Raw genomic sequence first — 22,678 nt, 5'->3', positions numbered from 1 at the left:
TGCTGGGAGGGATTGGGGGCAGGAGGAGAAGGGGATGACAGAGGATGAGATATCTGGATGGCATCACCGACTTGATGCACATGAGTTTGGGTGAACTCGGGGAGTTGGTGATAGACAGAGTCGGACATGACTGAGCGACTGAACTGAATCTGTCTGCCCTGTTCAAATAACTGTTTGAAACTCAAAAGGGAAGGGTCACAATATAAATCCTTTATTTTTCCCTGTAGCTCCTCAGCAACTGCTTACCCACCATATTAAATACATGGAAAAGTTCTTTTACATGCTTATTCCGTTACATTGGCTATTTACTTGCCTTGTTGAAAGTGAAAGTGGTAGTCACTCAGTCCTGTCCACTCTGCGACCCCATGGAGGGTAGCCAACCAGGCTCCTCTGTCCATGGAATTGTCCAGGCAAGAATACTGGAGTGGGTTGCCATTCCCTTCTCCAGGGGATCTTCCCCACCCAGTGATGGAACCTGAGTCTCTTGCATTGCAGGCAGATTCTTTATTGTCTCAGCCACCAGGGAAGCCATCTACAAGGGACTCCTCCAAAGGGGTTTGCTAGTTTCTTTCTAGCAAAGGAAAACATTTCTTTTTACCAGTTACCCTGCTGTGTGATTTCCTACCAGTGGCCACCAATTCAAGAATTGTTCCTGCTCAGATGGCCCCCAGTTGATACCCAGGGATCATCTCTTGATGAGCCAACCTGGGTTAGAAACAACCAGAACACAGAGGGCTTTTCACAGGACTTGCTTGGCGGACGTGCATCTCTTCACGTCACGCAGTAGGGAAAGGGCGCTGTGTGAAGCAGTTGCAGACCATGGTGTGGAGGTTGGAAGGTGTCGCGGCCATCTGCATTGTGAATGTGCTGGTATACGAGTGCCTGGCACCGCGTCAGCCGCTGGGGTAGAGCAGGAAGGACTAAACGGACAGGTCCGCCTGGGAGGGACTGAACCCGGAGCTGGGCAAAAGGCGAGCCACCACCTTAACGCTTCTTGACGGACTGGCAGCGAGCAAGAGTGACAAGTCACAGCCGTGTCTTATTACAAGGTACATCCGTTTCTTCACCTCATAGTCCAATTCCGCAAGGTAAGTGACCCTTTGCCATTTTATCTTCTCTCTTGGTGAGTTCTGCTCAGTCACTCCGCCCCACGGGGCCTCTATGGAGGCGGAACCACTGTGTCAGAGGTGGTTTTCGAAGAGAAGTCGTGGTAGGAGTGATAAGAGGGAGGGCAATAGGCGGGATTTCCTGTCCGCTCTTCCGTCAGCTGCCTTTCCCGGGCGTCTCCCCGCAACCTCCTCAGTTTCCCTTGTCCGTGACGCGGCGCTCTTGAGAAATTCGACGGGACAGTCACCAGGGGCCAGGGAAACGTGAGCCGCAGGTAAGGACCGGGTGTGTGTATATTCTCGCGGCTCTGTTTGAGAGGAGAAACTGTGGTGCTGGGACTGCCTGGAGGAGTGACTGAAAGAAGAGTGGGTCAGCGACAGCGAGGGGAGTGTGAGGCTACGACTGCGAGGCTACTGTGACCCAGGGGCGTTGACAACGAGGGGACTGTGGCTGAGACGTAGCTGCTTGCCAGGGATCTGTGACCCAGCAGCAGTGAATACTAAGGGGCTCTGACCGCGGAGAACACGAGGCAGAGGCTGCGTGGGGACTATGACCGAGGAAGTATGAAGCAGTGACAGCGGGAAACTGTGACCAAGGGCCAGCGACTCGGAGGAGACTGATCGATGAATAGGAACTGTGAGGGGACTCTGACCTAAGGGAGTATGAAGCAGCAGCTGCGAGGGGCCTCTAACCAAGGAGCAGTAACTTTGAGGGGGCTGAGTTGGAGAAGACTGTGGGATCAGTGACTGGACACGGTACTGTAGCGTTTTGTTTGAGTAGGGGTGTGGTGACTGGCTGGAGAAGGTTAGACCCGAGTTTAATTTGATGGACAGACTTCTTGTGGCTGGGAAGCTTACCTCACCATTGAGCTACAGTTTCTTCCGCCTTGAGTGGGAAGTTTGGATTAGATGAATGTTTCCTAAACTGTGGGTTCTGTCCTGTTACTGGGTTGTGTAGTCCATTTAGTGGAGGGGACCTGAAATTTACCAAAAAAAGGAAATAGACCTGAAATTTTCACATAATAATAATAGTATTTCATGAAACTTGTTTCAGTTATGTGTGTGTGAGGTTATGATGCAAAATGAATTTCATGTATCTTAAAATGTAGTTTAAAAGTTGGAAAAACATTGGACCAGATTATTTCTGAGTTTTCCTTCTGGTCTAAAATGCCATGATTCTACAGTGAGGGGACTATTTGGAAATACCAAGATGCAATTAGGAAGATCTGGGGCTGAGGCACATCCTCTACCAGACAGACTTAACTGAAGAAGGCTTCCCAAATAAAATTGGAGTAGTTTTAACTGAAGACTGAAACTCAGGTCCTCAGTTGGGAGAACCAATGCTTATATATTGAAATAGGGACAGTGATATTTAGAAAGGCAGTGAGGATATAGGGGTTTATGATGGGAAAAACTGTTAGGAACAGACACTGAGTAAGGGGGAAGCTTTGAAGAGGGTAGAAACAAGGCTTAGAAGGGGAACTGAAGATAGAGACAGAAAAGATTCTGCTGAGAATAAAGTGACCTTCAGGGTCCTTTTCAATCTTAATATTTAATGTTTCTGTAAATACAGAAAATTGCTAGTAAAAAGGTACTGGTTGAGAATGAAATTTGGTGCAGTAATCTGTGGTGAACAGATATCATGGAGAAGACGGATGACCTGGAGAGGCCAACAGTGGTGACTAGAATGCCACAGAGGAGAAGCGTAAATGTATTTGGCTATCCAGCTCAATGGTTTTTGTACATTGGAGGCCAAGACTGGCCTACTGGGAATGATACCATGCTGTGGATAATTCAGCTGATGTTTTAGCCTGGGTTTATTTCCTACTGATTCCCTTTCATGAGGTCTGTTAGTGATGCAGATGGAATTGAAGTGAGTTTCACTACTTCTTCCTCTTTTACAGCCCTTTGTAGAAGGTGCTACTTGTTGATTGCATCACTTAGTGTTTTTTAAAAATATATGTAATAGAAGAAGCTTGAGACAGTCTTAACTTACCAGACACTGTATTTACCTGATAACCTGATAGTCACTCCCACCCTTTGTATACATATACACTGTGTCATAGCGGAAGAGATTTCAGAAAGATACTTAAATGGAAATCAGTTGGGAATGGTGAGGGATAGCCTTTTTTTGGCGGCACTAGTCTTAGTTGCAGCACAAGGGATCGTCAATCTTCCTTGTAATATGTAGGATCTTTAGTTTTGGCTTTTGTGATCTCGTGCCCTGATCCAGCCCCCTGCATTGGGAGTGTGAAGTCTTGGCCACTGGACTACCAGGGAAGTCCCAGGGAGAGCCTTGTTTAGCTAAAAAATGGCTGTTTCTAGAATATTATATGTTTACTAGGCTTACATTCTCGGAGAAGGCAATGGCACCCCACTCCAGTACTCTTGCCTGGAAAATTCCATGGACGAAGGGCCTGGTGGGCTGCAGTCTATGGGGTCGCTAAGAGTTGGACACGACTAAGCGACTTCACTTTCACTTTTCACTTCCACGCATTGGAGAAGGAAATGGCAACCCACTCTAGTGTTCTTGCCTGGAGAATCCCAGGGACGGGGAAGCCTGGTGGGCTGCCGTCTATGGGGTCGCACAGAGTCAGACATGACTGAAGCGACTTAGTTGCAGCAGCAGGCTTACATTCTATATAACTAAAAGAAACTACTTAAGAATTTGTTCGTAGAACAGAATATACTGCTTAAAGGTTACTCATCACCAAAGGGAAGACGTTTAGGCTTGGGGACTGCAGCACTGCCTCTGGGGTTATTTGTGTTTGCTGAATGAAATGATTCTTTTTGATTTGAGCTGCTTTGTAAATTCCTTTTGGAAACCAATATAATGGCCTAATTGATTAAGAAAGAACATTATTCCTTCCTCAGCCTATGATGTCTTCTCTCATAAACAGGTGAGGTTTTATTTTTCTTGGGGATCTCCTCTTTGGATATGTGACTCCATCTATGGGGTCGCACAGAGTTGGACACGACTGAAGTGACTTAGCAAGCAAGCAAGCAAGGAGAATCTAGTCAGAGCCTTGGATTCCTGGTGACTTTATCTGATGTTAGCACTGACTTACTCTGTGACTATGGGAAGAATTATTGCTTTCTCTTGCTTTAGATTTCCTTACTGTGGCAGAGAAAGCTGTTCTTCTGGTTAAATAGCCTTTAATAATCTGAACAATATGCATACTAACCACATTTAATATACAATCTCATGGAGTTTGTTAACCATCTGCCCTCATTCATGATTTTCCTGTGGAGCTATCTAATCTGTAGGTTAGACGTTATTCCCCTTGGGAGATGAATAGCCTCTTCATGTTATAAACTCTGATTAATTTATGAAATATTCATAGAAAAAGCAAGCATAATAATGATGGATAAGGACAAAATATCTAATAATAATTGTAATTTTCTTATGTTTTTCTTTCACAGTATTTGCATAACTCTCATTTGAAGCCAGATCTTCTGACTTTCCTAATAGAGATAATTCCTCCTACTAAATCAAACAGAAGTTCTTACACTAACATTTATGTTCTCCTGAAATAGATTAGAAAGAATAAATTTTTCTAAAAGTCATGATTTAGGGGGAGTTTTTTCAGTTAGAGAAATCCTAAAGTCAGGCTACTTCCCAATCATCACTGGAATGTGAGAGCTCCTTTTTTATTCAAGATTGTGGCTGATTCTACATCTTTTACTTATGTCTACATAAGTCACATTAGAAAATAATAGGAAGAAGAGAGTGAGAACAGGGCTCAACTTTCTTGCTTATCTGCCTAAAGAGTAACTTCTAGCACTTTCTCTTTCCTAAGCTTAAACCTTTCTGTTTCTAGTCCTAAACTTCTCTCTTCACAATATTCCTGTCAAATGGGTACCTGAACACATGTATAACATATGATTTGTTAATTGTTTATGAATGGTTTGTGACAAAATTTAAATCCTCCCTTCCTCTATAATTTAATCAGTAAATTCAGGGAATATACATTTTTACATACTTTATTTTGCAGTATATGCCAGGGCACCATTCTAGAAGGGGGAAAAAAAAAGCAACAGTGAGTCTCTAGTATATATTTAACACTGCGTTAGGTTTGTTTACATACTTTATTAATATAAAAAAGTTAATTTCCTGTATTTTCCTGTTTGCATATCACATAAGTAGATAGATATATAGCAGGATTGGAGGGAGATTTGTTTGTTTTTCTGCCTTTTTTTCCTCCCTTTCTGTTGGTAACTCTCTTGTTGAAAGTTTAGTTTGAAGCTTTCTGCATTTGGACTAGAATGTCTGTCAGGGGAACCCATGTATTTGCTAGGCTGTTATATCACATTCACAACTATTTGCAAACCAGTTTGAAGTGAAGGCTGCTAAAAATAGTGATTTATAATCTTTGCTCTATATTAGAGAACAGAATGAGTATATGGCACTTAATAGAAACTGGGTGATTCTGGTTTGTTTTTTTGGCCCCTAGTCTTAATCTTTTTTGTTCCATGGAACACTTTGGCATTATGATGAAACCTTGTGGACTTCTTTTTTTGATTAATGTTTGTATATGCAAAAAAGTACATAAATTATAAATAAAACAAATTGTGTTGATATGTAGTTATCAAAATATCTTTAAATGTGTGAAATAGCACATGTAGTTTTTATTAACATAGTAAATAAAGCTTTCTGTCTATCAGTGGGTCTTATAACTATGATAACTTTTAAATGATCATATGTTTAAATTATTTCAAGATATTTGTAACAAGTGTTACATTTGTAACATGAAAATATCTATGATTTCTACTGGTGACAAAGTCTATTTTACTAAGTCTGCTATTAGTGTTGTGGCTTACATTCATAACTGAAGGATGGTGGATTTGCCAGAGGCTGGTGAAAATAAAGCAGAGAAGGCAATGGCAGCCCACGCCAGTACTCTTGCCTGGAAAATCCCATGGACGGAGGAGTCTGGTGGGCTGCAGTCCATGGGGTCGCTAAGAGTCGGATAGGACTGAGCATCTTCACTTTCACTTTTACTTCCATGCATTGGAGAAGGAAATGGCAACCCACTCCAGTGTTCTTGCCTGGAGAATCCCAGGGACGGGGGAGCCTGGTGGGCTGCCGGCTATGGGGTCACACAGATTCCGACATGACTGAAGTGACACTTTTTTTAGTCTAAATCCCAGATTCCCTGAATCTGTCATAGACCCTGCCTTAAGAGATATAACCCAGTCTAGGGAGAACAAAATCTAAACACAGAGTTTACACACTGATTCTTCCAGTGGGATAGTGGCAGAGCACATTATTCAACTGTGAGAACTGTAACAAGTTTCTGGTTTTTAGGATAATCTCTGTCCTGAAATCCAACCCTCTGTGGTCAGGCCCAAGCACAAACTTTATTTTGGTCCATGACTAACCCAAAGTCTGACACAGAGTAAGTGCCCACTCAGTGTTTGTTGAATAAGTGTTTCTCTGGAGAAATTAGAGGGAAGAGATCAAGTTCAAAGCTTAGATCTTAGATGTGGCCATTTACTGATCCTAAATATTGAGGAGTAACATTGAGCCCTGACTTAAAACTAATCGGTCTGTGCACATAATGTTGTGAAATCACCTTTACATTTAGAATTTCCCAAAGCAGGCATTCTTTTGACTTATTCTATATGGTGTAGTGATATATATTGGTTAGTGACATTGTTACTGTTGTCGTTGCTAAGTGATATCTAGCTCTTTGCAATCCCATGGACTTTTTAGCATGCCAGGCTCCTTTGTCTTCCACTGTCTCCTGGAGTTTCCTCAGATTTATGACTGTTGAGTCAGTGATGCTATCTAACCATCTCATCCACTGTTGCCCCCTTCTGCCCCTGCCTTCAGTCTTTCCCAGCATCAGGGTCTTTTCCAGTGAGTCAGCTCCTCATGTCAGGTGGCCAAAGTATTGGAGCTTCAGCTTCATCATCAGTCCTTCCAGTGTATTCAGGGTTGATTTCCTTTAGGATTGACTGGTTTGATCTGCCTGCAGTCTAAAGGGATTCTCAAGAGTCTTCTCCAGCACCACAATTCAAAAGCATGCATTTTTCAATGCTCAGCCTTCTTTATGATCCAATTCTCACATCCGTACAGGATTACTGGAAAAACCATAGCTTTGACTAGACAGACCTTTTTGACAAAGTGATGTCTCTGTCATACTTTTAATACTTTAAGTTAGCTTTTCTTTCAAGGAGCATGCATCTGTTAATTTTATGGTTAGTGACATAAATTGCAGTAATCCTGCATCAGAAAGTTATGGTACTTGAGGACTTCCCTGGCTAAGACTCCAAGCTCCCTAATTCAGGGGTCCCAGGTTTGATCCCTGATCAGGGAACTAGATCCCACATGCTGCAACTAAGATCTGGTACAGCCAAATAAATAGTTGTGTGTTTTGTTTTTTTTTTTAAGAAAGTTATAGTACAGTTTCTTGAAAAAATTCTATTTCTAGCATGGTCCTCCACATTAGAACTGTTTACATAATCTAGGTAGAGTTTGCTACCAAATTATTAATAAAACTGATTCTTGTTTTCATTTAGAATAGAGTTGGCAGATTTCTTAGGTAAAGGGCCTAATAGTAAATATTCAGCTCTGTGGGTCATACAGTTTCTGTTGCAACTATTCAACTCTGCAGTTGTAGCACAAAAATGGCCATAGGCAGTACATAAGTGAATGAGCATGGCTGTGTTTCAGTAAAACTTTAATTATAAAAACAGACTGTGGGCCATTTTTGACTTGTAAGCTGTAGTTTGCTGACCCTTGCTATAGGAATTCTGCTAGTTCTTGAATCCAGCCCTTCCTCCCACTGTGGGCTAGATATATCCTCCCTCAAGCTTCAAAGGTCTTTACACAAAGGGTGATGTGGCTGCACTGTTATCTGTGGGAAGGCCTGAATGTACAGCAGATGACATGATTAATGCCAGCAGTATTTGATTCACTTTAACCTAGAAGTTCATAGAGCTTGCCTCTTAGAGCACTACTTTATTAAATTCCACAGTGGTAGAAGCAGATAAAGATAACAAATATGAAGTATGCTTGCTCATTTAGCTTTGGAACTGGGCATTGGTGTGCCAGTAGAAAATTGCTGTCATTGTTCAGTCACTCAGTTGCGTCTGACTCTGTGACCCCATGGGCTGTCGTGTGCCAGCCTTCCCTGTCCTTCGCTATTTCCCAGAGTTTGCTCAAACTCATGTCCATTAAGTCGATGATGCCATCCAACCATCTAATCCTGAGTATAGGGTTGTATTGAGGGAAGTTATTGTAGGCCCATGGATGAGGGGAAGCAGGAATAGAAGGCAAAGGAAAATTTCTTGTCTCCTTTTTTTTTTTTTTTTAACTCAGATAGTGCCTATAGTACCCAGTCAAATTTGAGTTAGATTTTTGAAATTTGATGAGTATATATGATTGCAGCTTCTACTATTTAGGTTGTTGCATAGCTTAAGAAGCAGTGTCCATCTCCTCTTTCACCCTGGGATGCTTAGTAAATCTACCAGCAATAAGGAAGTAGAATAGAAGGGGACTGAGTAGGAGTTTCTAAAACTGCACTTCCAGGAGGCTTTCATCTTTAAAACACTAGCACATGCACACCAGCATGCAGATATTGTCTCCTTCAAGACATTCATGTTGGAAAACACTTGATTAGATTTATCCTCCATATCTCTGTCCTGCCACCCCTTCCCGCTGACACACATTTCCACTTCTTTTGTGTGCTTACTTAATAGCAGAGTTGATCTGTCCAAGCAGGCATCTACTGAGACACTGAAGAACAAGGCTAGCAGTGTGTACTGGGAGGTGAGTCAGCAGAAATGGAGCCAGATTTTGTGAATCTGGGTAAAAATCACAGGAGCAGATACTACATTCTGTATCTTGAAAGCAGTTTGGAGACACTAAGGCACTTACTAGCCATGGTGGTGGTAGTGTGGGTATTTATGTCCGTATTTAGATTCTGTGTTTGAATGGGGAATTTGAGTGACTAAGATGAAGTGACTTATCTAGGGACTGAATATGTAGCAGTGTTGGAAAAATTACAAATGCTGCATTTTAAATGCCAGCTCTATTTTCCTCTTTTTTGTTACAGCTTCTTTTGACATAGAAACTTTTGGGAAGGATAAACAGCTAAGGAAATAGGTTTTGGCCTACCCTGATGGGCTCAAGAGGGAGGCACTGTATTTTATCTCCAGCTGTTTTCATTCTGACTCAGCTTAATTAATATGGGTGCTGTGGCTGGAAACCAGGGCCTGTCTGCAAATTATTAGGCAATCTCCTGCTGCCCATCCTCATTTTGTTCTTGTACTGTATTGGCTCTGAGGCTGTGCCATCTTTCCCCAGCTCTACTCCCACTGTCAGGTAGATATTAAGGCAGCCACTGTGTGTGTTTTCACTCTGGAATGTAGATATTTAAAGTCTCCTCCTTTTCTGGGGACATCACTCATTTTTACTTGAATAGCATTGCTGCTGCTAAGTCACTTCAGTCGTGTCCGACTCTGTGTGACCCCATAGACGGCAGCCCACCAGGCTCCCCCATCCTTGGGATTCTCCAGGCAAGAACACTGGAGTGGGTTGCCATTTCCTTCTCCAGTGCATGGAAGTAAAAGTGAAAGGGAAGTCGCTCAGTCGTGTCTGAATCTTAGCGACCCCATGGACTGCAGCCTACCAGGCTTCTCTGTCTGTGGGATTTTCCAGGCAAGAGTATTGGAGTGGGGTGCCATTTGATTACAAAGGGACAGTTATAAACAGAAAGTTTGGGAAGTATTGTTCCTCATTATTAGAGATATTCAGTGATTACTGGGCAGTTGTGAGTATAATAAAGGTGGTATAGTTTTAGGTAAAGCTTAGTTTCAGTATAATGAACTGAAAAGCCAGCATGTATTTGCTACCCTCAGTACACTCTCATCTTCTCACATACCTTTTCTCGATATATTCTGGCAAATTGGATATGTTCTGGCAGCCGTCTATTGGAACTTTAGGGAAATGGGGGGTAATTTTTTTCATCAGTTTAGGCACTAGTTATTAAATTTTTCTATATACTTTCAAGGTGTGTAAGTTAGTAGATATGAGGAACATGGAGATGGTCTAAGAGAGCCAGTGAAAAATGAAAAACATGGCGACCTGTAAAGTCAAAGTTTAAAATGGTTTTAATAATAGTTCTAGAGGAAAGGCATGAGAGTTAATCTCTTTGTAATTTCTAAATTCTTTTAGGCTTATTGTTATGGAATGTCTGGGGTCTTGGTGCTTTCTACCTCCTAAAAAAGTGGAAAGATTATAAAACAAAAAATATTAGCTGTATTTGTTCTAAATCCAAAGGATCTTTAGCCTTCGGTTTGTCTGATGCATAATCTTCAATTTAAAGTATAGTGTAAAATACAGGATAGGACATAAAAGTCATCTTTGGGAAATAAAAGAACTACATGTAAGCAGATAAGGAAAAATACTTTTGACAGGATGAGAGCTTTATTTTACCATCTTTGATACACTTCTAAATTGACAAGTATTTGACATCTTTCCATCAAAACAAAATACTAAGATGTGTAGTGTTTTTCAGAATTTCAAAGGAGTTTTTTTTTAAATTTATTCAAATAGTTATTGAGCATCTGCTGTGTGCTAGGGCTCATTGCCAGGTATTGGATGCATCAATTATGATTTTGTGGTTCTAAGTGATAAGAAACCCAACCTACCTGAGTTTCAGCAAAAAGGGAAGTTCACTGGATGGCAGAATTAGGCAATTCAGAATCTGGCTTCTCTCCATCATCATCATTGCTTTCTCTGTGTTGTCTATTTTGAGAAAGACTCTTCCTGGTTATAGGATGACCACTAGATTGCAATAGATGGTTCCTAGAGTTGTGTCTCCAGGTTTAAATTCACAAATCTTTGTCCAAGCATTCCCATCTGACAAGTCCTGGGATTCACGCTGATTGGACTATCTTAGGTCACCTATCGCTGCCTTTCCCACAGACCTCTTCCCCAGTCTGTGGCCTGGGAGAGTGATGTGCTAATTGGTTCAAGTTAGGCCTGTGGTATCTGATGGCATGTGGTATGAAGGGTGAAGATCACACAGGTCAAATGATACTGACTCTCCAAATGAAAATGGTCCCTGTCCAGAGCAGGAGATTGCACAGTGGAAAGACAAACAACATTTGGGAGTTTGTTTTCTAATCTCTCATTTGATCCTTACCGTAACTTAGACATTAAGTACGTTTTATTAGAAAGTTCCTTAATCTCATGAAGAATCCCTTAGGGTCAATGCGTTCACCTTAACTTAGAGTTAAGGTACAAGGAGGAGCTAAAAAATATTTTTTTGACTAAAGTTTTTTTTTGGGGGGGCGGCTAGGCCACACGATTTGTGGGATTTTAGTTCCTTGACCAGGGATCGAACCTGTGCCCCCTGCAGCAGAAGCATGAATCCACTGAACCGCCAGGAAGTGCCTGGGAGCAGCTAGAATTAACTCCCCTTATACATGATGTGATTTGTGGTCTAGTGCATCCTCTACTGTTCTACTCTAGCCCAAACCAAAACCTAAGTAGTCTGTCAGTGATATGCCCAGTAAAGAGTTCAGTCTTTATGAAAGATGAAATTAAATTCCTGCCTGGCACAGTGTAGTGCGTGGCGAGGGTGGAAGAAGTGTTTTTGTTTAAATTCAGGTATGACTATTTTATACACTAGGTAACATAATGTTGTCATTAAGTGCACAGATCTAGAGCCAGAATGCCTTGGTTCAAATCCTGTTTTTGCCCTGTCCCAGACGTGTCATCTCAGTCAAGTCATTTAACCCAGCTGTGCCTCAATTTCTTCATCTGCAAAATAGAGTTAATAATATTATCTACCTCATAAGATTGTTGTTATTTAATATATACAAAATTATTTAATATATACAAAAGGTTTAGGGACTTCCCTAGTGGTCCAGTGGCTTAAACTTCATGCTTCTAGTGGAGGGGGCCCAGGTTCGATCCATGGTCAAGGAACTAGATCCCACGTGCTGCAAGAGTTCATATGCCACAACTAAGAGATCCCACATGCTGCAGTGGAGATCAAAGATTCTGTGTACTGCAACGAAATAAATAAAAAATGTTTTAAAAATATATAATGTATGCAAAAGGTTTATAACTTTCTGGCACATAGAAAGTACTCTGTGTTAGTTTTGAATACATGCATGCTAAGTCACTTCAGTCATATCCTACTCTTTGTTACCTATGGACTGTATCCCTCCAGGCTCCTTGGTCCAAGGGATTCTCCAAGCAAGAATACTGGAGTGTGTTGCCATTCCCTTCTCCAGGGGATCTTCCCAACCCAGGGATCGAACCCGTGTCTCTTAGGTCTCCTGCATTGGCAGGCGAGTTCTTTACAACTAGCGCCGTCTGGGAAGTCCACATTAGCTATAATTTTTATCATCACTGTTATCATAATCTTTGGGACAGTGATAGAGAAATGTGAATTATGTGATAGTACACTGAAACAGGTTTATGTCTGAATACTGTAATCATTATTGTAATCATTACAGTCTAATACTATAATCACTAAGAATTCTAAATATATTTTTTATTCTGTTTTCTTAAGATAAACTCTCGTGTGTTTTATATTGTCCTAATGTAGAGTATTATGAGTGGATCTCAATGAGGAGAAAGGGTTCTAGTGGTATGTTACATTGGTATATGGTGACATCTATTCTGATCAGTATTTTCGGTACTAATGTGGATAGAGACATAAAAACCATGCTTTGCAAGTTTATAGGTTACATAAAATTGTGACTGCAAAATGATACATGGCAGTCACAATTTGAAATGATTTTAACAGATTAGAACAAACAGATCAATCAAGATGGACTTTTGTAAAGCAATTATCCTTCAATAAAAAAATTTTTTTAAAGATAGACTTTAACAGGATTATGACCAATAAAATGAATAAGTATATTTCTATACATTCTTTGCTTGAATGACCTGGTATGCTAAAATGAATTGCCTCCTAAGGTCACCTAGTCCCTTTTCAGATACTCTCATTTCTCAAAAGTATTTTATTATGTTTAGCTAAAGTTTGTGTCTCTGCATCCTCCAACTAGTGATTCATTTTCTATTATCTAGAGTGTCTCAGAGTAAGTGTCTGCCCTATTCAACATGACAGGCATTCAGATATTTAGAGATAGGTATTAGGTACCTTCTTGTATAGTAAGTACAGTGTCATATTTTACCATATACTGTAGTGGTTAAGAATATGCAGTCTGCAGCCAGGCTGACTGAATTTGATTCCTAGCACCACTTACTAGTTGTGTGACTTTTATTTTCTGCACCTCAGTTTCAATAGTGATAAAAATAATACATGTATGTCAGAGGGTTGTGAATGTTAAGAGAGTTTTAATATTAAAAAAAAATTTTGACATACAGGTGTTCTATAAATACTGACAGTAGTAGTAGTAATAATATTTTTTTCTTCAGACTCTAGAAGAGTTCTTGCTACAACAATGATTCTTTAATGGGGTAGGGATAGAATGGGGAAGATGCAGCGAGCATACCTCATTTTATCATAATTTTACATGAAAAGTACACTTTTCACAGTTGTAATCATGGAGGAAAACTTGACAAAAATCTTTTGACTATAGAGGATACATCAGAAATAGACAAAGGCAGATGATGGCAACTACTACTACTATGAAATAATAATAGTAGCTGATGTTTACAAAGTAATGTTCTAAATTCTCTAAGCCAGGCTTCAGCAATACGTGAACTGTGAACTTCCAAATGTTCATGCTGGTTTTAGAAAAGGCATAGGAACCAGAGATCAAATTGCCAACATCTGCTTGATTATGGAAAAAGCAAGAGAGTTCCAGAAAAACATCTATTTTTGCTGACTGTGTGGATCACAATAAACTGTGGAGAATACTGAAAGAGATGGGAATACCAGACCACCTGACCAGCCTCTTGAGAAACCTATATGCAGGTCAGGAAGCAACAGTTAGAACTGGACGTGGAACAACAGACTGGTCCCAAATAGGAAAAGGAGTACATCAAAGCTGTATATTGTCACCCTGCTTATTTAACTTATGCAGAGTACATCATGAGCAACGCTGGGCTGGATGAAGCACAAACTGGAATCAAGATTGCTGGGAGAAATATCAATAACCTCAGATATGCAGATGACACCACCCTTATGGCAGAAAGTGAAGAAGAACTAAAGAGCCTCTTGATGAAAGTGAAAGAGGAGAGTGAAAAAGTTGTCTTAAAGCTCAACATTCAGAAAACGAAGATCATGGCATCTGGTCCCATCACTTCATGGCAAATGGATGGGGAAACAGTGGAAACAGTGGCTGACTTTATTTTTCTGGGCTCCAAAATCACTGCAGATGGTGATTACAGCTATGAAATTAAAAGATGCTTACTCCTTGAAGGAAACTTATGACCAACCTAGACAGTATATTCAAAAGCAGAGACATTACTTTGCCGATTAAGGTCCAGCTAGTCAAGGCTATGGTTTTTCCAGTGTTCATGTATGGATGAAAGCTGGACTATAAAGAAAGCTGACACTGAAGAATTGATGCTTTTAAACTGTGGTGTTAGAGAAGACTCTTGAGAGTCCCTTGGACTGCAAGGAGATCCAACCAGTCCATCCTAAAGGAGATCAGTCCTGGGTGTTCATTGGAGGGGCTGATGTTGAAGCTGAAACTCCAGTACTTTGGCCACCTGATGCAAAGAACTGACTCGTTGGAAAAGACCCTGATGCTGGGAAAGATTGAGGGCAGGAGGAGAAGGGGACGACAGAGGATGAGATGGCTGGTTGGCATCACTGACTCGATGGACGTGAGTCTGAATGAACTCTGGGAATTGGTGATGGACAGGGAGGCCTGGGGTGCTGCAGTTCATGAGGTTGCAAAGAGTCGGACATGACTGAGCAACTGAACTGAACTGATGTTTACAGGCACATACTGTGTACACAGACATTGAGCTAAGGCTTTACATAGATTATTCCTTTTAAACCTAATTTGTTAGATGATGAAACTAAGACTTGGAGAGATAAAGAATTTTCCAAAATTTTCATGGCTAGTAAGTGGTAGAAATGGACTTCATACTTACATAATATGATTTTAGGGTCTCATCTCTTTTTATCACTGCAGTATGCAAACAGTGTAAGGTTAAAGATTTTTGCTTTTCTCAAAATGGAACATGAATAAAAAAACTATTGAGAAATGCTGCCTTAGACATTTGGTTAGAGGTGTTTATATAAGTCATCAGACAGATTTTATTGAAGAATGTATTTGCTCAACTGAAATACAGGTAAAATATGTTAGTATTACTATTATTTACCAATGGGCTTTATAATGTGTCAATACTAATGCTAATGGTTGCCGTGATTCTTACTTTGTTCATAAATTTTACATTAGCTTTAAATAGCTAGTCAGATATGCTTTCTCCTGCTTCAAGTTCTCTCTCTGATATGTGTGGGTTTTTTAATCTAGTGGAATAGATTCAGTGTCACAGTATGTAGTGACCCCACATATCAGTTTGACTTTAGAATATCTTTAGAACTTCCCTTGTGGTCCATTGGTTATGAATCCACCTGCCAGTGCAGGGGACATGGGTCCAGGAAGATACCGCTGAGCCCATGCGCTCTAGAGCTCTTGCTCTGCAACAAAAGAAGCCACCACAATGAGAAGCCTGCGTACCACAACTAGAGAAAGCCCTTGCACAGCAACAAAAACCCAGCACACACAAAAGGAAACCAAAAAAAGACTGGATGTCTTAAACAAAAGAAATTTTAAAAAACTTTGAAATTACAATGGCAGTATTTACCTACTTTGCTTCTTTCTAATATGATGATATCTACCATGTGTTTGGCTGGTTAAGCTGAATCATACAACTTAAACATACAACATGATTCAGTACTTCAAGAATTAAGCAGTTAAAACCAGAGCAGAATTTATGTTATGTATACTTTACCACAATGTAAACAAAACAAATAAACAAAAAGCAAAGCAAAATCAGAGTGGAGAAGGAGAGATGGATTAGAAAGTGGTATGAGGAAACGAGAGTGAATGGTATGTTTATCTTAATTTTGATGATTTCACAAGGGTATAATGTTAAAAGTCATTAAATTATGCACTTTAAGTATACACTTATTGTATGTCAATTATATGTCATTCAGTAAAGCTGAAAAAATGTAGCCCACGTATCCCCTCTGCTCCTGACCCTTGTACACACGGAGCAAAGACTTCTGAGAAGTTCCTATAAAGATGTCTTTGGATGTGTTAAGTATTATTCTATTAAACTTTAAGAAATTTTAACTTGAAGTCATGGAAAGTAACTGGTGAGAATATGGCATGACATTTATCCCCTTGATTTATTATGGCATCCTTAAAACTCTACTTTGTAACATGAAAGAAATGTACAGGTGACTTAAACGCCACCTATCTGTAATGTCAGAAGAGAGAGGAACAGAGAAATAAAGAATTTTTTTATTGCTTAAGTTGAAAGCTTGTCAGGAAATCCTAGTAAAACTTTTCTGACAGGAAGGATCTGTACAGCTGGCAAATCAGGCAGCTTTGTTTGGAATCAGGCCAATAACCATGTCAGTTCTATTTGATTGGTCCTTGGACCTTGCTACTTTCAGTATCTGACCTTTTTATTTCACAGTTCATTTAGGCTGGTCTGACTTCAGCTTGCAAAAACTTAAGGAACCTATGCTATGGAAAGAATGTTCTTAATTGAAGGAAGCAGCAGCAGTAATGATGAGACAGTTTCTTTTACTAAAAATTCGTGGATTTCTGGGAGACAGCATTCTGGTTTTCCCACTTAATAGCTGTGTGACCTCTGAATAGGTTGCTTTACCTCCCTGATCCTTAGTTTTCTCACTTGTATATTGGAACTAAAAATACCTGCTTCTCAGATTATATGGGTTAAATGAGAATAATGTATATAAAGTAACCAGCACAGTGTCTGTCGCTGGTAATATTGAAGAAAAATAATCATTATTATGATTGTTGCTGTTACTATCTTACCTCCTTGCAATGCATTTAGATTGCTAACACATACTTCTTAGAATATATGTATCATCTACACTGATTCAGAGTTAGGAAGGAGAGAGGATCTATTTTTAGAGATCCCAAAAGACAACCTTTGATGAGGGCCTGTCTGTGTAGAAAATGATTATTGGACATTTAAAAAAATATATTTATTAGGCTTGTATTGGTCTTAGTTGAGGCATGCGGGGTCTTCATTGCAGTACGTGGGCTTGTTTTGTTGAGGCCCTTGGCCCTAGTAGTTGGCTGCTCCAACTCAGTTGCCCCGTGGCATGTGCGATCTTAGTTCCCCAACCAGGGATCAAACACTCTTCCCCTCCATTGGAAGGCAGATTATTAAGCACTGGACCACCAGGCAAGTCCCCAGGCATGTTTAAAAGTAAACTTTTTACCTTGAAAAAAAAAATAAAACTTTCAAAAAAGGAATATTAAAATGAATCCCATTATGACCCACTCAGTTTCATTTGGGCTTCCCTGGTGGCTCAGCGGTAAAGAATCCACCTGCAGTGCAGGAGATGCAGGAGACATGGGGAAGATCCCTGGGTGGGAAGATCCCCTGGAGGAGGGCATGGCAACCCACTCCAGTATTCTTGCCTGGAGAATCCCATGGACAGAGGAGCCTGGTGGGCTACAGTCCATAGGATTGCAGAGCCAGACACAACTGAAGCAACTGAGCACGCACTCACACAGCTTCATACACTGATGACATTTTGCCATATTTGCTTTACCTTTTTGTATGTAATATAAATTTTTTTTTCTTTTTTGCTAAAGATAAGTTGCAGTGATCAGAGATCATAACCCTTTGTCCCTAGATACTTCAGCATTAAAAAAAAGGACAGTCTTTTGCGTAACCCTGTAATTATCAACTTCAGGAAGTTAATTTTAACATTGATGCATACTGTTATCTGATACAACCCATATTTTAATTTTCCTGGTTGTCCTAATAACTATCTTTTATAACGATTTCTCCCCCAGTCTAGAATTATGCATTACATTTAGTTGTCATTTCTTTGGTCTTTTAACCTGGAACAGTCCTTCAGCCTTTCATTGTTTTTCATGATTGACATTTTTTTTTAAGAATGCAGGCTTGTTTTGTAGAACGTCTTTTAGTTGAAGTTTGTCTAATTGTTCCTCATAAATACATACAGGTTATGTGTTTTTGGCAGATAATATGACCCCAGTGCCTTGTATCAGGAAGCATTATTGGTGATGTTAATTAGCTTTAATTATTTAGGTAAGAGGTTTTTTTTTTCACTTTAAAAGGTAACTTGCTTTACTGTGTAATTAATAAGTCATTGATGGAGAGAGAGTTTGAAACTGTGTAAACTCCTGTTCCCAAACAAAATTTCCCCCTGTGGTTTTAGAATCTTAAGGAGCATTTTTATATCATAAATGCGGTTTCCTTACCTTGATTGAAGAAGTCTGCTTGAGGAAATAGCTTTTACTGTAAAAATTATAATACCTTGTACACAATACATACTCAATATTATTGACTGCCTGATCTTTGAGCTACTTGACACCATTTGCTGATTATATTTCTCATAACGGATTTTGTCTGCCTACTCTGAGAATTTAACAGATATTTGCAGCAAAGTCTTATTGTTTGCAAATTAGAAACTGTCATTAATTGGACTGATTAGGCATTCTTAGCAGGCCACTCAGATCAGGAAGATGAGAGTAGTAAATCTGAATTCTCGGTATTTGAAAAGAATAATAACAATCATGAAAATCACTTATCATCATCACTGGAAAAACTTATTAAATATATAATTCACTCCTTCCTTTTTATTTTAATTTGTGATGAAAGGACATTTGAATTTGAATATGCGATGAAAGGAAGTTTCTGGGTGGTATTCATCTTTCACTTTAGACTCTGACATTTTTTTCATATCAGGCTAAGACTTAGCCATGACTCAAGAGGTGTCTCCTTCAATCTCTAAGAATTAGGTCAGGTTTCTTGTAGATCTTGTTATATTGCTCTTTGGAATTTAGCCAGAGGAAAGAAAATAAGGCATGATTGCAATTCTTTAAATAAATATCTTATTCAGGAGGGCTTATTAGAGGCAGAGTAGAAAGTCCTCATTCTGCCTAGTATTTTGTTTTGTTTACCACTTGTGTTCTGAGGATCTTTTTTCCATCTGTCATTATATCTTGGACAGAGGTGGCAGTTGATCATTGAAGTTCCTCTCTCTCCAATTCCTGGCTGATACCTAAAATTTTATCATTATCAAGAAATCAATCTATTTGTGAAAATTATGTCACCTAAGCATAAAACATCAAATATTCAGAACTTTTCTGTAATAGTTAGTTGCTAAATGTTTTCTTCTAAATGAGACAATAAATAAATTTTCCTTGGGGGAAGAAGGCTGGGTGAGATTTTAGTAGTTGGGGATTGTGAACAAGTTTAAGGTGCTAAGACTCTAAAAGAGGAAGGGAAAATGAGTATTGAAAAAGGAAAAGGAAAGACATTTAAAAGATACAGGTATGTTTGTTGTTTAGTTTCTAAGTTGTGTCTGACTCTGAGACCCCCTGGGCTGTAACAGCTTGCCAAGCTCCGCTATCTGTGGGATTTCCCAGTCAGGAATATTGGGGTGGGTTGCCATTTCCTTCTCTAGGCATCTTCCCAAATCAAGGATCAAACCTGAATCTCCTGCATTAGCAGGCAGATTATTTACTGCTGAGCTACCAGAGAAGCTCACAAGTATACTTCCTCTACAGTTTTCACACCTCTAACTCTGGACAAGTAGTCTTTGAAATATACAGAGCATTTAGAGTTAAGAAATCCAGACTTTGTTAACCAGTAAATGCTAATGGCCATCTTTTTTTCTTTTTTAAAAAAGACTCTTTTCTCCATCTGTACCAAAGACATACCTTTCACATTTCCTTGGACCTGTCAGACCTCTAGGTCTCCTAGGGATGTGATGTAAGAGTAGTGAAAGTCTGTATAACTAACTTTCTCAGCCAAGTTCTTCCAGTGTTTTGCATGCAGTCAGGGTATGAAATAAATAGTATTGTTTGTGCAGTAATTTCCAAGGTCCAGGTGATTAATTGTGGCCATTGTTCCACAGAGAGGCATTTCATTGTTTCTACTAGAGCCTGGTTTTTGTGACACTTTGCTCTTTTTTATCAGATGCATTTGGTTCATCTTTGTGAAGTGTGTGCTTTGCCCTGTCATTGAGAAATTTTTCTCCCCAGTGAGAAAAAAATTCTTTTCACTTTCTATGACCAGCTAAAAGAAGATGGATGCACAGAATTCAGCCAAAGTCAACACAAGGAAGAGGAGGAAAGAGACACTTGGACCCAATGGGGCAACAGAAGAAGATGGAATTCCTTCAAAAATGCCACGCTGTGCAATTGTAAGTAAGGAAGAGATTTCTTTGTTGAACCCTTAACCTTGCAGGGGGAAGGTAGAAAGTGATATAACACTGATGATATCAATATTACTTCTTATCAAGTCTTCTTAAATAATGAAGGAGTAGTAAGTGTGAATAGTGACTTTCCAACAGTTGTTGGAAATCTTATGCAGATTATAATTCAGAGTTCAGTTGTAAGAACTTTACACTGGAATTGAAAAAAAGAATGTTAGGAAAACTTGGAGTTTGTATGTATATTAGGCCAAAAATGGTAAAATTCAAACTAATGAAATAGAGAAATTGTAGCTCCAGGCAGTGATCTGATCTTGGTATCATCTCTTGTTTAGTTTTCTGTGTCTTACTATCTATTCTATCACTGCTCCACTCCATTACTAATTATATCTTAGATGAGAACCTTTTTCTACTACTGCCTACCTTATGTTCCTTTATATCTGAAGTGTTATCTTTGTATTTCCTAACCACTTAAGAACATTTGATGAAAGACTGCTTTCCAAACTCTTCATCCTGCCTCAGGTTGGTACCCTTCCCCTAGAAAGCATATCAAAGAATATTTATAGATAATTGGAGTTATTATTGGTACACAGTGTTATTATGAAATCCATGTTTTAAAATCCCAGTAACAGAATTACATGTTTCTGTACTTTTGTCCCTATATTAACCACTAGCCATTGATCAAACTGCAGTTTCCACTGGTTACTTTTGGAGCTTCATAACCCAGAAGGAAAAAATTTCTACTCTGACATAAGTAACAGTTGTTCCAAGCCAATATACTATCTTGAGCAGTAAAAGCAACTGGACTTCACAAATGGGAGGTTTCTGCTCCAGGACTGATGTTAATGTTGATGCTGAGGGCAAGTGTGTTCATTTCCTGTTTCTCTGTAACAAATTACCACAAATTTAATGAATGGCCTAAAACAATACAGATATATTATCTTATAGTTTTGGGGATTAGAAGTCTGAAATGGGTCTCAGAAAGCCAAAGTCAAGTGTTGGTAGGGCTGGAGGTTCTAGGGGAGAACTGTTTCCTTATATTTTCCAGCTTCTAGAGGGTGCCCATATTGCTTTGCTCGAGGGACCAACTAGCAGTCACTACACTCTGACCACTGCTTCTGTCATCACATCTCCTTCTGAATCTCTTGCCTCATTCTTTCACTTGTAAAGACTTGTGATTACATTGGATAGACGTACTTAGCTATTCCAGGACAATCTATCTCAAAATCCTTAAGTCACATTTGCAAAGCCTATGTTGCCATGTAAGATAGCATAGTCACAGGTTCGAGAACATAACATGTACACATCCTTAGGAGAACGTTATTCTTTATACCACAGCAGGTAAACTCAGAAAATGACTCAGCAGTCAACAAAACAGGGCATTGTTAATTTCTGAATGTTTCTTAGAGAATTCAGGTTAAGGAGATGGTGGTAGGCACAAATTCAGCATTCTCACTTGTAGTAGGGACAAGCTATAACCAAGAAGGTAATACTCTGAGCTGATCACCATAGCCAGGAATAGACCTAAGAAGATGAATCTTAGTGAGTTAAATCTTGGAAGAGTTAAATCTCTTGTTGGTTTTTAGAATCTGAGGAATCTCAGTGTTTTTAGTTACTCTGCTTCATATATTCATGTCACAAATCAGTAATGGCTTGCTACCTATTTCATGTTCCTCTCTGGTATACACTGGCTATTTATCAAGGGTTAATGAGCAAAGATTCACTCACCCAACAGGCTGGACTGACTCTAATGAGGAGTATCTGCTAAATAAACTTGTGTGTAATCTCTGCTGTACACATATGCTTTCTGTCTCTGAATCTCTTTCAACTCTGTAGAAAAAACATGATTTTTTTCTTTTTTTCTTTACTGAGATCATAAATCTACCCATTTAAACTGTACAACTCAGTGGTTTTTAATATATTCATAGAGTTGTGCTACCATCACCACAACCAATTTTAGAATATTCTTATCCCTGAAATAAGCCCCAAACCCATTAACAGTCACTTCCCATTTCCTCCCAAGCTCTCACCTCTAGAAGCCACTAATCTATATTATTCCTATAGATTTGCCTGTTCTGGACATTGCAGGCAAATGGCAATACACAATAGCTGGTCTTTTGTGGCTGGCTTCTTTTACTGAATGTGTTTTCATGATTCATTAATGTGGCATATTCAGTACTTAATTTGTTTTTATTGACAAGTAACATTCCATTGTATATCACA

At 39.5% G+C, this 22,678-nt stretch overlaps 1 protein-coding gene across 2 annotated transcripts in view; it reads left to right on the top strand.

Annotated features, from left to right (window-relative positions):
* Nucleotides 994-22,678, top strand: part of PCYT1A (phosphate cytidylyltransferase 1, choline, alpha) — a 47,836-nt gene continuing 26,151 nt past the window's right edge. The window contains exons 1-2 of one of the 2 annotated variants that reach the window (XM_013963486.2): nucleotides 994-1,088; nucleotides 20,320-20,446. In XM_013963486.2, coding sequence (XP_013818940.1) covers nucleotides 20,330-20,446 — 117 coding nt within the window. In that variant the 5' untranslated portion in view covers nucleotides 994-1,088; nucleotides 20,320-20,329. Of the gene's footprint in view, nucleotides 1,089-1,236; nucleotides 1,382-20,319; nucleotides 20,447-22,678 lie in introns of those variants that run through there. The other variant, XM_005675060.3, reaches the window with a different exon arrangement.

The sequence above is a fragment of the Capra hircus genome, chromosome 1 (genome assembly GCF_001704415.2).
Source record: "Capra hircus breed San Clemente chromosome 1, ASM170441v1, whole genome shotgun sequence".
NCBI lineage: Eukaryota > Metazoa > Chordata > Mammalia > Artiodactyla > Bovidae > Capra > Capra hircus.
The sequence above is the reverse complement of the archived record's forward strand: the minus strand, read 5'-3'. Positions and strand labels throughout refer to the sequence as shown.